Here is a 17912-nt window from a genome sequence, read left to right on the forward strand (position 1 = left end):
TGAAAGGCACCATCCTGCCAAGGTAGAACAGCTCTCTGGGAGCAATTTGCTCCCAGTCAGCATCTATATGTGCACTTTGGTGCATTACTTAATATGCCGATTTCTAGTACCTATATCTACAGGTATTAGAAAATGGCACATTAGACTAATTTACAGCTCAGTAATTGCTGCTCATATGTAGATGGTGATGCTTTACTGTGCATTACATTAATTTAATGTAGATGCACCCTCAGAGAAGCAGTCACTATGTTTGGACTGAAGTATTTGTAGCTATTTTAAAGCTCTATATTAGAGAATGCTGTGCTAGCTGTATCATGTGGGACGGGGAAAATTCTTTTAAAAATGTTTTGTTTCATAAAAAATCCTATTTTCTTGGGTACAACATACACCTTTCCCCCCCAAATTTGGGTACAGGTATTAAGCAGGGAGGCTGATTTTTGACTGATAGAAACACTCCACTTTGATTCCTTCTCCACTGTGAGGCAGCTGTTGCATTACTATTTAGGTAGCTAAAGAAGTTAATTGACTATAATGGCTCATTGTTCTTCACTACTGCATGTTCCAGCATGGAAATTCTGGCCTTACTAAGTCAATGGGAGTGTTTCCACTGATGTTACTGGGACCAGGATTTCTTCCTACACCTAATAGCAGCTACTACACAGAATGATTCTATAGTATCATTTCATTTCTTTCTGCTAGACGTAGGGCAAGATTTTAATCATCACTTTTTGAAAAGACATTTTCATTTTTTTGAAAAGTTTTAGAAATCATTTTATACTTCCCTGTGTTCAGGGAATCCAAATAGAAAAATGAAAATGAAATGTTTAAAATCTAATGAGAGCTACATACCTAAATGTGATATAGATGGAATTTAGGCATCTAGGTCCAAAATTGTAACCGTAAAAATCCCTGCTGCCAGACCCCAGAGATGCCTAAATTCTGTATTTGCCCTACACTATACTTAGAAGTTCCTTTGGGACCTAGAGTTGTGCCTCTGCGTATGGCCAGAACCAGCCGCATAGCATTTAGCTGAAGCTTAATCCAGATGGGGATCTAGAAACTAAGCATTCCTCTGTATAACTCCCCAGATGGGATTGTATCTAGTAGGCATGCCCAGAGGATGCCTAGCACACACAAACAGAAACAGGCTTGACACTTATGGTGGTCACTGTTTTTTATAACAAGGGCAGCAGACTTGATAGATTCCTTGCATGTAATTTTTATACAGTTTAGAGTGTTTAGTCAGATTCAGTCCCTGCCTTAGCTTAAGAGATTCAAACGCACATCTCCTACCTCCCAGAGAGTGTCTAATAGTCTATAGGGAATTCAGAGTGAAGACGTCTTCCTGAGTGAAGATGTTCTGCTACAGTGCAGAAGAGGATTCAAGATTAATTGAACCGGGGACAGAAAATGACTCAGTGGGCCTGTCTATGCATGCAGTTTATGCAAAGCAATACACTTCAAACCCAAAGGGAAGTACTAAGTGATGGTACAATAACAATGGCACTGTAGGGGCACGTGTAGATGCACCCACTTTCTCCCTACTTTCTGAGAAAGGCTGAGAGTTCAGACACAAAGCTATTCTCAGTTTCCCACAACCTGGCTCTAGGCCAGTAAGAGGCAACCTTTTCAAACTGTGAGCTGGAATGATTTAGCCTGGTCAGAGGCAGGCAGGAGGATGGACTCTAGGATCTGGCTGCAACTGCCACCAATGTAGCATGGGAGATGCTCCCACCACTGCCGCTTCTTCCCACCATAGCATGTGGGAAGCCTCCGCCACCACCTGCCAATCAAAACCCCCAACATTCGTGGGCTGCATCAATATAATTGATTATATTTTCCTATGGCTCAGGTCTTGATGCTCTAATGCTTGATGGAAGAGGGAGTATTTGATAGCTGGGCTGAGAGGGCAAGAGGAACTGGCTATTTTTTCCTGGAAATGTTTTACAGGAAAAGAGCCCCAGATCTACTCACTCCACGGCAGTTGCTTCTGAACTTCCTGTTCACATGGAGCATTTGTTTGCAGATCTTCCCATTCAAAGGTCCTATTAGGGTTTTCCTGTTGTTTGTTGGAGCCCCAGTTTAACTCCCAAGGCATGGATCATGCTGTCAAACAATATTAGCTGTAGTTTTAATTGCAATAACTTATGGCCTAAAAAGCTAACAGTGCCTTTTCTTGTCATACTTAGACAGCCAGGGTGAAGTTCCCTAATGCATTTACTGTACTTTGGAAATGTCTATAGTACCTCCTTGCCAAGCCTGAGACTGCTGCCAAGAAACAGTCATTGTGCACTCTTTCACTCTGTGCATGCCCAAACCTGAGAGCCATAGTCTGAGTGCAGTGCTCACACAGGTGTGCAGGAACCCCCTAAGCCATCTCTGCTGTCTAATTGCCAGACTTGGGCATGTATGGAGCAGGAGCAAGTGGGGGTATAGGGGGAAAGTTTGTTTCTCAACAGCAGTCCAAAGCTTAGCAGGATGGCAGTACAGACATGGTTTTTGAGGTGCTTCTGATGTAGAGAGTATGTAAGCTCCCTGTCTCGGGAGCAAAATTAATTCTGTTTTGGTCGGTTGGAGGCTCTTCTGAAATACCACAGTTTTTGTTTTTATTCCAGGTTGCCCTGTAGGTCTTGAGTCTTGCAGTTGGCTTCTAAAAGGTGCATCTTGGAGGTTTACAGTAGACCATAAACAAGTATGAGCAAACAATATATTCTTATTGCAGCAAAAGTTATGGACAGATTGGAAAAAATCCAGTGGAGAGCCAAAAAATTATTAGAGGCCTGGGAAGCATTACTTATGAGGAGAGATTGAGGGAGCTAGGGTTATTTAGTCTGAAGAAGAGAAGACTGAGCAGGGATCTGATAAGTGTCTTCAAATACCTGAAGGGCAATTATAGAGAGGATACAGATGGGCTTTCTTTATGGCCATAGGGGACAGAATTAAGAGCTGTAGCAGAAGAAATTTAGGGTAAGATTAGGGAGAATTTTCTGACTATGAGGGTGGTCAAGCACAGAACCAGGCTATGTAGCTTCTAGAAGGTGTGGACTCTCCAACCCTGGAAATTTTCAAGAGCAAGTTAGATAGGCATTTGGCGCAATGGTTTAGTCAAGGATGGTTCTGGCTTCAGTTGAGGACTGGACTAGATCACTTCATGAGGCCCTTTTCAGTTCTATTTTCCTATGTTCATAAAAGACCGTTTGCATAAGCGATAGTCTGAGAAGGTCAGCAACACAGAGCAGGCACTATTTTTTTGGTATCACCTAATGAGAAATTGAATTGGGTCTGTTATAAATTATTTCTTTATATTCCTGATTAAAATGATCAATAATTAACTTATTTTTCGGTAGTTTGAGATAAACTTGGTATTAAATTTATCTTCTTTTCAAGTAAAGGTAAATTATAAAGAGGATATTTCTATATCTGCTATTTGCCCTGTAGCTTCCAGGTCTACATAGTAAAAAGAGACCTGTACCCTTCCTTTTCTTGAAGATGCTACAGGACAATCCAAGTTTGCTCTAAAGTTTGTTGGAGTAGTTAGTTGAATTGTAAATGAAATTTAACAAACTGGTAGTCCTGGAGTTGGAATTGAAAAATCTTAGGAGTTTTGATGAGTTGCCTCAGCTTTTCTCACTTTAGTATTTTTTTTCTTATGATGTGCTTATAGTGTCTAAGACAAATGCAGACAATGTTAAAAAATGTGAAAAAAAACATGCAAGGAAGATTCATAGGCAGTGCTGAAAATTGATGGTTGTAGAGTTGTCATGTAAATAATTAATTTTTATCATCAATTTCTGACTTTTTGGTGTCTCTTACAGGTCAAGATTCTTCTCCATATACACATGTGCATCCCTGCCCTGTATTTAAATTTCTAAACCATGAAGAATAACCCGTGTGCCCATTGACCTACATGTTCCACTGAAATCAACCGAAACATTCCATGAAAAATATGACAACCTAATTATTTTTCAGTATGGGAATAGTCTGCCTGTCCTAACAGTAAAATAGGTTACAATAGGATTGTGAATAATCCTATCTTAAATTGGCTTTTAAGAATATCATTACTACCTTGTAAATTGCTTTGCCATATTTACTTTTCAGGTCCCCCGGGTCCCCCTGGAGGGATAAGAGTGGAGGATATTCGAGACACTTCTGTAGCACTCACCTGGAGTCATGGGACAGATAACCATAGCCCTATTTCTAAGTACACTATCCAGTACAAGACTTTTCTAGCTGAAGAGTGGAAAGATGCCAAAACAGGTAAGGGGTAGCATTAGAAGTTATAAAATCAACAATTCTTGACTAACTACAAACATTCAGGAAATAATCATGGTGAAAGAAAATATGTGTGATTATACAGCAACTACTAAGGAACAGAAGTCATCAGAAGCTAACAGCGACATGATGAATGGATGTGGGACGAATACATGGTGTTCAAACAAATAAGTGAAATTAAATCAATGTACTATAAAGGACTGCAACAAGGTTCTGTAGGGTAATATGTGTCCAAAAGAATAAGCAGCAACAAATCAGGCTGTCAAAACTTGCAAAAAAATAAGTAAGATTCTCTGCTTTTTTGTATTTTTTACTTTGGTATTTGAGATGTTCCACATACTATTTGTGGTCTTAATATTTGCAAGTCATCCCTGGAACCATATAAATATCCTCGTTGGGGTATTGTAAGTCAGACAAATTGTCTTCATTTTCCTCAGGATGAAAAACATTCCTGTCATGTTAAAACAATGCTGGGATCCCTAGGGAGTACTTATCTATTATCCTTCTAACCACTGGATGTCATCATTGGGCCACATAATTATAGCTGAAAAGGCATATACCTGAATACAAAGACTAAGTACTTTTATTTTTTATATATATATAGATACAAACATTGTGAAAATGTACACTAAATACTATTGCAATTAATTCAGTTAGTTCAATATATAGCATTTGGTTCTGATCCTTTTGAAAAATACCTACACTTTTAGGGCCCTATTCTAGCAGAAATGTATTCAGGTGCATAAATATATGTATAATTTTTAGTCTACTCACATTGCATGAAATTGAACATGTATATAACTCTAGGACTGTGGCCTTATTTTAAATATATATATTCTCTATTAAACATATGTTTGTTTAATATTTGTCATGTCTTATCCTCTTCAAGTCTTCTAAATTCTGGGAATTTGCATGAGCCAGCCATATGCAGATTTTCTGCCCAACACAAGTAGTGAGATTCTCAACTATAAAAGCATTTCTTTCCCACTTAGCAAATGTAAAGCATTCACATTTTTACTAGTTATTGTTGCCTTCTAGTGAATCATTTTGTCATTTTCTTCATTTTGTTATGCCAAGACATACTGCTATAACTCGTTGGGACTCCTAGAACCCCTTCCTATAGAATTAAATGGTCATCAGTTCATCTTTTGACTGCTACAATGTAGTTGAATTTTAATAGTTATTTTTAAGATAAGCTTTACTTTGATGCCACAGAAAAACGATAGTATCCTTAGAACTATACCTAAACTTATTGACCTTAAAATCTATTTTGATCAGTAGGACCATAAGTGTTTCAGAGCCAGACAAATTTTGCTTCTATAATATATGATATAATCTATAAAATATAATTATAAATATACTAAAATACAGTAATAATAGTTCCTGGGAAATAGGTTTTCTCTGAATTATGTCAAAAGAATTAGCTGCAAATGATGTAACTATTACAGTTGTGTAAATAACTAATAGTTTAGTTAACTGTCAGATTTAGGGGGGAAATATTTTTTAATTCACCTGAAGTTAAAATTTTTCAGAATGTTGGCATAATTGAAAAAAATAATTTTGATGTCAAGAATTTTTAAATATTATTTGGTTAAAATTATCTTTTTTGGTTTTGTTCATTTTTTTGTTAGAATTCTTATTTTGTTAAAATCACTTAGGAAAATGCCTTGTCTATAGACTATTCTGCGATGTAGTTCTTTCAGGCCCCTTTTACATGAAACTATGTAAACTATGAAACATGTATCAGGTATGGTTAATTGTACAGTTACCTTAAAACCAGCTACACAGGCAAAATAGCTATCACACCATAAGAAGCTCCAACCAGCTATAAAGTAAGACTTCAAAAATGTGTACTAACTTCATAGCTAGTTGCTACTGAGTTACAGTTTGCGTGTGTAGCAGGGTCTCCCCTACATGGGCAAATTAGCCCCACTTAGGGGGTGCACCATGCTCAGCTGGGGCTGGGAGTCCCACAGCTGAGGGAACTCTCAGCCCCAGCAGCTGCCAGCTTGGTCCCAGCATCAGAGGGAGCTGGAGTCCCGCAGCTGTGGACACTGGGTCCCAGCAGCCAGAGGGAGGCAGCTGCCCTGGTGGTATGTGAAACCCTCTGGGCCTAGGGATCACCGTAGCCAAGATCTCTGAGGCTTGGGGGTACATGAAACCCTGGAGCCATGAGTGATAACGGGAGCTGCAATCTCTAAGACCAGGGGTGTGTAAAAGCCCCAGGCCTTGGGGTGGAACATGTGGCATGGTAGGAGGCGCAATTGTGTGGATTGCATATTAGAGCCCATTGCATGTTTACCTGAACATATAAAATGGGCCTCAGTCTATATTTTGAAACTGCTCCCCTTTGTTTAACTAATGAAATATTTGGATCCAAGTGAGAGAGACAGAGAGAGAATTATTCTGTAGTCTAGTGGTAGATGGGCATACTTGTGTTGGCACCCAGGCTGGGCTCTTCTTCCAGCACTTCCATTTTGTGAATGGAAGTGCTTACAAACACTTCCTTGTGAGACTCTAGCCTGAAAAGATAAAAGCATTTAGTGTTAGAAGTGCTAAAATGGATCCTTTCAACATTATTGAAAAGTTTTTCAATTTTGTTTCAGCCATCCTGAAACTACATATTTTGGCAAATAGATGATTTGTCAAAAAAAAATTAAACAGCTCTGGTCATTATTATTGGTGCCACTATAACGCCTTCTCCCGAGATTACTGCAAGATATGTGCAAGTTTCCTGCAAAAAATGGTAGCCTGCCAGACATTAAAGGAGTTTTCCCTAGACAAAAATGGTTGATCTGACAAAAAAACACAGATCAATAACAAAGAAGTTGCTGATCCGAACAGCGATTTCTTTGTTGAGCTGGGACAAATGTAATGTCTGGCCAGGTCTTTATGATCTACAGTCCCACAATGCTCTGTTCTCATTCCCTACCTTTCCAAGTGAGAGGGAGGGAAGGGGAGCATTTGGCTCCCTGAGAGCCCATGCAGCCCAAGCTGTCAGGGAGGCTTGCAGGCTGCCCTGTCCCTCTTTTCACACTGCATTGAAGGGGACAGGGCTCCTAGGGAAAGGGCTGCCCAGTCAGGGCAACCTGCATTCTCTCTTCTTGTGCAATCTGAGAGCTGAAAACTTTAAAGGGCTTCCAGACTATCTGTACATCCTTTAAAGTTCCACATGCTTGAGTAACCCAGCACTGAGGAGCTGTTCCCTAGTGCCAGGCCACTCAGATATCCTTTAGAAGTCCCAGGACCTGAGCAGGTGCCTAGAACAGCCGTAGCCCCTATGGATCAAAAGAGTAGAAAGCAGAGATGCCCAGGAATATTTTGGCTACCTCCATATTACATTAAATGCAACTCCATCACAGGTACATTGGCATTTGAAGTGTGTAATTTTTTAAATATTTAACCAAGATAACCTCCTAGTTTAAAATTTCCGCTTACTGCCAGAACTTCTTATAAAACATGATATGTCTTATCTAGTCCTTCATATTCTTCCAGGTGACAGATAATGAACAGAATAAGGATACTATGCAGAAGCTCTAGCCAGATACTGTTGGAGCTCACTGTCAAATGCTGGTTTCTAAAGCAGTATCTTATCTTCTCTAGATCCCCCAAACATTGAAGGAAACACGGAAAGTGCAAGGGTGATTGATTTAATCCCATGGATGGAGTATGAATTCCGGATAATAGCAGTGAATACTTTGGGAACAGGAGAACCTAGTATGCCATCACAGAGAATTAGAACAGAAGGAGCTCGTAAGTAGACAAAAATTGGCAGATTTTCTTAAAATGTGCTTTTTAATATTGTCATTACATTTGTTATTCTATCTGATAAACAGAGGGTAAAAAACTACAAAAATGTTTGGCCTACAAATATTTAACTGTCTGTAAACATATTTTACAAATATTTGTAATGAACAAATAGAAATCTAGGGTGCTAACAACAGACTAGATAGCAAAAATGAATAATCTGTGACCAAATAATAAATTTAGCTGAACTTTAGTGACTCTTGCCATGGCTAGCCAAAACACCAACATTTAGAGGACTGTATCCTCTTTTTGTCCACATCAGAATACCAAACTAATCACCTGCTGGTATCTGGCCATGTAAAATAGACACTTCCAGCTGAGCGCTTCCTTTCCTTCCTTTTTTGTGTCTTCGTGTGTCAAGGTATTTAACAGAATTTGCAGATTCATTGGGATCTGACGGGGTGCTCTGTAAGCACTTTTGTTACGGCCTTGAATTGCAACCTCTGGGCTGTTAACCACAATCCTTAGCATCTGTGCCATGCCACCCCCTACAGAGTGCTGATCCACAGAAACTAGTTCACTTATTGAGCTCATCTCATTGAACTCATCTCATCACATTTCCTATAGAGCTGGTGCCAATCCCACAGAAGCATGTCTTTCCTGCTCAGTGTTGTCTCCCAGTCTAGCTTCATGGTTCTTTTCCTTCTGGATATGCCTGAACTTTGAGACCAACCTCGTCCTGCAGTCTCCAGCCTTTCACTTTTTCTCTTTAAGACAGACGTCCCAATATTGTAGCCGTTCCTTTGAACGCTCCCCCTTGAGACAAGTTACAGACATTCTGAAAGTGGTCTAACCACTTTTTCCATCAACTCTACTTGTAAAGCTAAATCGTCTTTGTTTTAAGAATACATTATACAAACACTTACATATGATAGGTTAGATAGGGATGATCCTGCCTTAAGCAGGGGCGAGGCAGGTCTGTCCAAGGCGGGCAGGCAGTAGGACCCAGCAACCACCACCACTTTTCTTAGCAGCTGCAAAAGGAAAGTGCCCAGCGCTGCTGCTTTTCCTCACAGAAGCATGGGGAGAGCATCTGCACAAGACATTTACTGTGCAGTAGACTAATTAGCAGTGCAGTGAATGTCTTGGCATCTACAAGTGCACCCCTACTAGGCTGGAGTAAACTAATTTACTCTTCAGCAGGATAGGTACTTGTAAATACAAGTACCTATCCTTCTGCGAAGTAAAAAACTCCGCAACAGTGTACATATAGACACTGCCCCTGCTGGTTAAGGCACAAGGGTGCTTCAGTGCAGGGGATGCCTGCCAACTAGCCCTGCACTGAAGCACCCTTGTGTCCCAGCCAGCCCCTCCACAGCACATTGAGCCAGGCAGAGCAGCTCTGGGCTGGCAGGATGACTCCTTTGGGGCCTCCTGCCAGCCAGGGCTGCTCCAACCCAGCTCAGTGTGCTGCAGTCCTGGGTGGACATTCAAAAGGCAATAAACTGCAGAGTTACTCCAGAGTTTGTTGCTTCACATTAATTGCACATGTAGACACACCCCTAGAATATTAACTATTGCCCCAGGCAACTCAAATCAATGAGCCCTACTTGTCTAATTACCTAGGCTGTCTTGAACCAATTAGTATGGGAATGGAGAATCAGTGCATGTAGTAGAAAATGCTTGGCTAGGGGGTGCAAATACTTTACCCGGTCTTCAATAATAGTGAGAAATTACCCCAGCCTACTGGTGTTGGAGTTGAAAACATTGCATTCTTAATTGTTCTTCCAAGAAACACTGATATTACATAGAGTTGCTTACATTTGTATTTATTTAGAAAATATTAAGTGCAATTAGTAGAAAAGAGGAAAAGAGTAGAAAATGATTATCACTTGGGACTAATGTCTTCTGCTACCTTTCGGAGATCTTCTGCAGTATGTTATTAGTTAATTATTATTTTTGTAGGAAGAAATGTATATATATTTTTAACTTACTGCATTATGTCAGGATGTGAGTTATGCCGGACAGTGTTATTTCTGTAGGGCTGAAGGTTAGGTTCATTCTTATGTTTTCTACTGCTGTGTCAAAAGCAGGACATTATCCAACACAGCACATGCCCCTGTGTGTCTGATTGCCTAATGCAAAGATTTCAGTGTGCAGTTAAGCATATCTTTATGCTCAGACAGGTACATTACAAAATGAATTCTCCCAAATGAAGAATTAGATGCTGTGCTTATTATTCAAGGTAATGCATTCTGTTTTGACTGTACTAAAGAGATAACAGCAGTGCTCTTGGAGGTAATATGTCACTGCAAAAGAGACGATATCCAACAAAGCTTACATAGCATTGTATCCCCCTTAACAAATACTGCCCCCGATTTGCATCCTGCTCTTGATTATTTTAAGGGCTATTGTCCCACTGCTTCAGATTTGTAAGTAGGGATGAATTCTGCTAGGTAAAAATAATATTTAAGATTATACTTTTTGTCTTTCAATACAAGCATGTCTATTATCTTAAAGAAAAAGTATATGGGAAATACATACATAAATAAAGTATTTCCACTGCAAGTTTTAATAAGAACAACAAAAAGTAAAACAACCTTTAGTCCATTGAAAATCATATTTGGGATATTAGGAAGTACTAATTCATCAAATTAATGGGGACAGGAAAGGAAAATCCACACAACTCTTGTAAGTGAAAGGAAATTATTACCTATAAAGTATGTAGCCATTAGCATCATTTGTTTCATAATTCCACAGCTGCATGTGAACAAGAGCCCAGGCATCCAAAGCTGAAATATACACTTACTCCTTGGAGGGCTGGCATGCCATAAACATTTTTTAATGTGCAGAAAGAAGGTGAAACAAAATTCCCAGGTGGAAGGGATATGACATTTTACATTATCCATACAGTGTTCATGAATCTCTTATAAGTCTCTTTCCCAATTAAAAGAAATGGCTTGCTTTTACCTTAAGCACAAGGATTTGAATATCTTTTGAAGAGTCAGCTTGTTATCCCATTGCCCATGCAAAGTGAGAGGATGACTAAAACAAGTGTTCCTGTCTGTAGCTTCTGAAGACTGGGATTTGGGGTGAATCCAAACAAATCCTGAATGCAGGCATATGCAGGCATTAGTACTGATGTTTCTTGCAGGGGAGAATGAAGCAGCTAATGGACTTAAGGGTAATGGATAGAATTACTTGCAGTAAATCAAGCACATTTCTTACCATGTTCTGGCTCTTCTTAAAAGTCATGGGTTACACTGAATATCTCAGAGTACTATGGAACCCAGGTTCTGTAGGTGGCTCTCTGTTTTAGTGCCTGTTAAATAGGCCCTCTAAGGAATTAGGTATTTTTATTGCACATCTTGCAACCAAAGCCAGCATATTTTGATTACTTGATTGTATATAACACCTCTTCAGTGTGACACAGGAACAAACAATGCTACCTATTGGCTGTGCCATTTGAGTAAAAGGTAACACATCATTTAAATTAAACTGAATTATGTCAATGGCTCAAACATCTCTGAGACATCTCTCCTCTCTCTGTATGCATATGGCTTTAATTTTAGTGGCCTGTTTTAACTGCATGCTTACTAAACAGGAAGTATGCTTGTTTAAAATTAAATTTGGCTATTTTCTTCAACATCACTTACATTTCATAATTACTTCTATAGATTCTATGAGAAGAGGACCAGCTCTGCATATTTTAACTATCAGATGCTAAATATCAATAAGGATAAGATGGGAAAACAAATTGCTGTTAAAAAAGTTACAACTAGCATTTTCAATTCACATGGGTTGTCATAAGAAATGTATTTGCCTTGGTTCTTCATTTCTTTGCTTTCTAGATAAGTTAAGGCTAAATGAGTGCGAAGTGTTTGAGAGGCAAAGGTTTTTACAACACTCCATCCCAGCTACAAAGGTCTTAACAGATGTTACCATGCACATTTGGCCTGCTTTGCCTTATGAACTTAATGCTGCGTCCACACTAGATTTTGAATGTCATTTGGGGGCTTTCAAAACAAAGAATGGAAAAAGAGAAGGGAAATAAACTTCCCAGATGTCTGTGTAAAAGGCAGCAGTTGGTCTGTTGCTTATGTAAAGGAGCATGCAACATACAACACTAGGGTTCTACACCATTTGCTGTACCAGTTAGCTAAAGTAGATCAGAAATCATACATAGCTGGGACTTATATAACATTTTGTATAGTAGCTTAACTGAGCAGTGGTGCCTGGGCAGCAGCCTCAGGTGCTATCTCGAGGCAGGCAAAAATATCCACAACTACAGCAGCAGCTCATTACACCACTGTGCCCCGTCACACAGTTGCCCAGGGCACAGAGCTACCTACCTACACTTCTTATTGTATGTATATGCCTAACTATCATTGTCTAATTATTGAGTGCTTAGCTGTGCAACTTGGACAATGAGAAACAAGAGAAAGATACACTAATAGTGTGTAGGATAACAACTAAATGATTCAATCTTGAATAACAGGGAAGATCTTAGAACATCAATTCCATTAGCTGTTGTCAAATGTTTTGTATGTATTGTGTCAGAGAGAAGTTTAAGGAAACTTCCTTACCCAGTATGTGTAAGGAAGGAGCCTGTACACCTTAGGATAGACATAATATTTAGCCTCTAACCCCCCACTATATTTCATAGAATTTGAGAGGTGTCAACATCAGAGAGAAGTGAAACTATGTAGAAATTAATTATAGCAGAAATGTTTGCAAAATCCTGTTTTACCACTGTATTGTACAGTAATTCAATTAAATGTACAGATTTCTAAATGTAACAAGTACAATACAATGATACATTTCCTTTGAATACCAAAACCAGACATCCTGATTCTCCACCCATTCAAATCAATAGTAGTTTTGGATATGCTGTGTGTTATCCTAGGATTACCTCACAGTTCTGCAAAGACCCATGTCTGCCTAACTCTTTATGCTTTGTGCAGGTCCACTGAAAATGGTAGGTCTATTCCCAGTCCATAAAGTGAAATATGTGGATAAGTCTTTGCAGATGTTATGCGCAAGTCTTTCATGGCTACAGATTGATCAAAGATGCAAATAATGCAATGCCTTTCTCCTAAGGTCTATGAGGGATATGCTCAGGTTTTTAGTATCAAATTAAAAAAATAAAGAGGGCATAGGTAAAATGAAGAAATATTTATTGTCAGCCATGGCTGGAACTGGCACTTTTCCTATGGCAATAGCTATACATTATTCTTGGCAGGACCGCAGACTCTCACAGTTATTATAGGCTGTCATTATTGTAATGTTCTGGGCCATATGGGTGCACTGGAACTGCTAGTAAAGAAGAAAAGTAAATAATGGATTCTTTACTGAATGAGTCTGAAGTCAGAGAAAAGTTTCTTGTATTTTCTATTATTCTAGCTCCTAATGTGGCTCCTTCTGACGTTGGAGGAGGAGGTGGAAGCAATCGAGAGCTGACTATAACATGGGTGGTAGGTATTACAGTGAAGAAGCATGCTTTACATACTACATTGGATTTGATCCTGCTCCCAGTGAAGTCAGTGGAAATCTTGCCATTAACTTCTCTGCACACAGGATTGGGTTCATAACGTGTATGTTTACATCTTTTCTCTTGAAATATACAAGGATGGGTGAGAATGCATATTTGTTTATTTATTAGAAATTATGGCTGTGTGTAGCTCCTTATTTTCTGGATTTTGTATTGATGAAACATGGAAGTGCAGTCTGTGATACCAGGCAGATTTAATGGCATCTCCAAGTTAGCATTTGTTCTTTAGATTAAAAATTTACCTCAGATCAGGTGTCATTCTTATTTTGGACTCCACAACCCAAACAGGAAGCATGCCTTGACTGTTTTTAAAAAATACATTCCTAGATTTGTTAATCTTAATTAAGGGTTCTTCTCACTTAAAACAATGTATTGTACTGTAATGATCAGTAATCATTACAAAACAAAGGAACTCAGCTGTCCCTTGCATTTGCCACTCTCCATATTGTGCATCTCCAAATGTTTCTTCACTTGTTTAAAAAGTACGTATTAAACTGAAAGAGAGAGAAAAATGAGAGAGAGAGAGGGAGAACATAATTGGTCATTCACCTACCTGCAAAAGTATGAGCATGACATTGATTGCTAGAAAGCACTCATGATAAACAAAAGCATTCGCAAATTGAACATATTTCAGGAAAAATACCTTCTATGACATTCTGTCATTAGAACATCTTCTGCAGGAGTCCATATTATTACTGTTTTCCTTCTGTGGCTGAGTAATACTTCAGAGAATTCTACTTGTTGGAAAAGGGCAAGGAGGCAAAAAATTGGGAAGATGGAATAAATGCAGCAGGAAGGACTCCAGAGGAAGGTGTGTAGTGAAGATGGTATATAATCATAATAAAAGGAGAATTTGGGGGATTAAGAAGAATATAGTAGAGAAGCTACAGAATGAAAAAAGAAGACAGACCTTATGAAGTAAACAGTGAAAGAGTTATAGGTGTTTATCTCTAGAATAAAAGGCCATAACATTATGTGTTTAAAAACACACACAAAAGTTATCTTGCTTCTGTTCACCCCTCTTTTCATCTTCCTATTTTTATCAGTAAAGTGGACGATATATTATTTGCGTCTCTTTGGGGATGGTTTGTTTTAGGACATACTATATGAATCTCCAATAGGAATGATTTATTCTGGATGAATCAAGAAAAAAACAATATAATCCTGAAAGCATATATATACCTTACTGCTGTAGCATGGATCCCTCTGTATGAAAATATGGGTTTAAATAAATATTTTATTTGCTATTGTTTTGCACTGCTGCATTTTAGGCTTGTTATACTGCTTTGGAAGGTGTATATCTCTCAAACATGACAAGTGCAATCAGCCACCCATTTAGAAAAGAGTTATTTCAGACGCAATGTTTTCTCAGTCTTCCACAGTGTCATCTACATCTGAAATAGTTGAGTTTCATGGAACAGGAGGATATGTTTATTTAATTCAAGGCAATGTTGTTCAGAGATAATTCAAACTAATTCTGGAACCAGAAGTAGTATAGCCACATCACTGCAGTGCTGTACCTTAGGGCTAGGGACAGAAGTCACACATAAATTGGTTTAAGTGGTAAGAAACTGGTTTAAACCTGTAACAGAACAGAAGTTCAATACCCGTAAACCACTTCCAAAATGTCCAAATCCTGTTTAAGATAAACGTGGTTGGGTATAGTACCAGTTAACTGATTTAGATCAAACTGGTTTATGGAACTTCTGTCCCAGACCATCTCCTGGTTCAAGTTAACTCATAGTCCTCCTGTATCCCAGGATGCTTTGCAGCCATGGTGTACGCTGTCTGCTGTAGCAGAGCAGAGTTGGCCCTGCCCCTCTGCTCTGTAGCCTGAGCACTATCACTGCTCCAATTGTCTGAGAAGTGGGTGAAGGAGAAAACTGGCCATCAGATTCAGCTGAGGTCTGCCTGGCCAGGGGGAAGTAGACCCTCCCAGGTTTTTCCCCTGCTCTCCGTGGAGTGGGGAAAAAGCCTGGGAGGTGCTGCTTCCCCCCTGCCAAAAAGACCCTGGCTAGGGTCCAGTGTGGGCCAGGCAAGGGGTTTAAACCCTCCTCCCCACCTCCCTGCCTCAGTGTGCCAGGCTAGGCTGGGGCCTGGCCATGGTCCCCCACGCTCTGCTTGAGAGGGGAGCTGGGAAAAAGCCTGGGAGGGGTTCCTTCCTCCCCTTCCCTCTCTCCACAGCAGACCAGCCCACTTCCCCCACTCCCCTGCCTAAGCCAGTATTAGGTGGGTATGGATAGGGAAATTGATCCTAGCTCCAGGCAGGTATAGGAAGTAAAGTCCCCACTTTAGGCTTTTTCCATCACCTCCTACATGTACAGCGCAGTTCCCAGTTGGGAGCCAGTGGGGGGGTGAGATTCCCCCCACCCTAAAGTCTCATATTAAGTCTGGTAACAAGTTGAGGGAAACCTTTCTCTGCACCGGGGCCAGGGCTGGGGAGGACTGCCTGGGGCAGGGAACATTTTCTGAGGCTGCGGGACCCAAGCAGCCTCGAGCTAAAGGGACTGTTCCCCGCCTCCCTGCGGAGGAAGGAGTTCAGGAGTTTATTTTACTTTTTTATGATCTGCTTCACTGGTCCAGAAAGAGGAGAACTTAGAACATGTGAAAGCTTTAGTGCCTTTCCACATACACACCCATCCACCTTCCCACACCGTAAGGCATAGCCATTTTGTGTCATGGCTTTATGAAATTATCATCCCTCATTTTCTTGACAGCTATTTTTCATGTGTTTCATTTTAATGTTTCATAGATTTCATAGACATGGAAGGGACCTTGTAAGATCATTGGGTCCAGCCCCCTGCCCAAGGGATAGGAAGTCAGCTACGGTCAAAGGATTCCAGCAAGATAAACATCCAACTGTTTCTTGAAAGTGTCCAGAGTAGGTGCTTGCACCACCTCTGTGGGAAGTCTGTTCCAGGCGTTGGGGGCTCGGACAGTAAAGAAGTTTTCCCTTATGTCCAGCCTAAAATGGTCTTGCAGGGGTTTGTGACCATTGGACCTTGTCATCTTCTAGGGTGCTCTAGTGAACAGGTGTTTCCCCAGACCCTGATGCACACCCATTATGTACTTATAGGTTGCCACCAAGTCAACCCTGAGCCTGCACTTCTCCAGGCTGAAGAGTCGTATAGCTCACAGCCTCTCTTCATAAGACCTGTTCTCTTGCCCTCTGATCATGCACATGGCTCTCCTCTGGACTCTTTCAAGCTTCTTCAGATCCTTCCTAAATTGTGGAGCCTAGAATTGGATGCAGTACTCCAGCTGTGGCCTCACCAAGGTAAAGTACAGCAGGAGGATGACATCCTGGGTCTTGCTTAGGATGGTAGATGCAAGCCACAGTTTTGTTCACATTACCAGCTGTGGTATCGCTTTGGTGGCTCTTATTTGTCTTGTGGTCAATCATAACCCCCAAGTCTTTTTCAGTCATGGTGCTTTCAAGTGTAGCATTGCTGAGCTTATAACTGTGATGCGGGTTTTTATTCCTGAGGTGGAGCACCTTGCATTTCTCTGTATTGAATGCCATCAGGTTTTCATCCATCCACCTTGCAAGCCTATCGAGGTTGGCCTGATCCACCAGGTCAAAGGCTTTTTTAAAGTCCAAATATATGACATCAGCCTCTTCCCTTTTGTCCAGGTGATACATCACCTGGTCATAGAAGGAAATGAGATTGGTCAAGCAAGACCTACCTGCAACAAACCCGTGCTAGCTATCTCTCAGAATGTTGTCTTCTGTTAGCCTGTCAAGAATGGTTTCTTTGATATTTTTTTCCAAAATATTCCCAGGGATTGAGGTCAAACTGATTGGCCTATAGCTCCCTGGGTCTTCTTTTCTCACTTTCTTAAAGATGGGCACCACATAGGCCCTCTTCCAATCTTCAGGTACTTTGCCCAAGTGCCACGAGTTCTTGAATATCCTCACCAGTGGCTGAGCTATGATGTCTGCCAGTTCCTTTAGCCCTCTTGGGTGCAACCTATCCAGACCAGCTGATTTATGGGGGTCCAGCCTCTCAAAATTCTCCCTCACAAGATCCACACCAATGGGGGACATATATTTATTCTCACCCTGGTTATCCCACATCTTGTTAGGCAGGGTGGCCCCTTTAGGCTGGTGGAAAAACTGATGCAAAGTAATCATTAAGCAGATTGGCTTTTTCCTGGGTGTCAGTAGTCATCTGCTTCAGCTGGTTTAGCAGGGTTTCAATGTTGCCCTTGTTTTTCTTTCTGAAGGACTTGTTATTGTCCTTTATTTGTGCAGCGAGATGGAGTTCAGTTGCATCCTTGACTTTTCTAGTTCACTCCCTGCAGGTGTGGAGCAGTGCAATATACTCCTCCTTAGTGGTTT

At 40.4% G+C, this 17912-nt stretch overlaps 1 protein-coding gene across 5 annotated transcripts in view; it reads left to right on the forward strand.

Annotated features, from left to right (window-relative positions):
- The window catches only part of CNTN1 (contactin 1), a 615999-nt gene that overhangs the window by 508464 nt on the left and 89623 nt on the right, over window positions 1-17912 (forward strand). For all 5 annotated transcript variants that reach the window (XM_019514585.1, XM_019514588.1, XM_019514584.1 and 2 more), the window contains 3 exons: window positions 4099-4257; window positions 7876-8025; window positions 13423-13493. In XM_019514585.1, coding sequence (XP_019370130.1) covers window positions 4099-4257; window positions 7876-8025; window positions 13423-13493 — 380 coding nt within the window. The remainder of the gene's footprint in view (window positions 1-4098; window positions 4258-7875; window positions 8026-13422; window positions 13494-17912) is intronic.

The sequence above is a fragment of the Gavialis gangeticus genome, unplaced genomic scaffold (genome assembly GCF_001723915.1).
Source record: "Gavialis gangeticus isolate Ggan-Ray unplaced genomic scaffold, GavGan_comp1, whole genome shotgun sequence".
In the NCBI taxonomy this organism is placed as follows: Eukaryota; Metazoa; Chordata; order Crocodylia; family Gavialidae; genus Gavialis; species Gavialis gangeticus.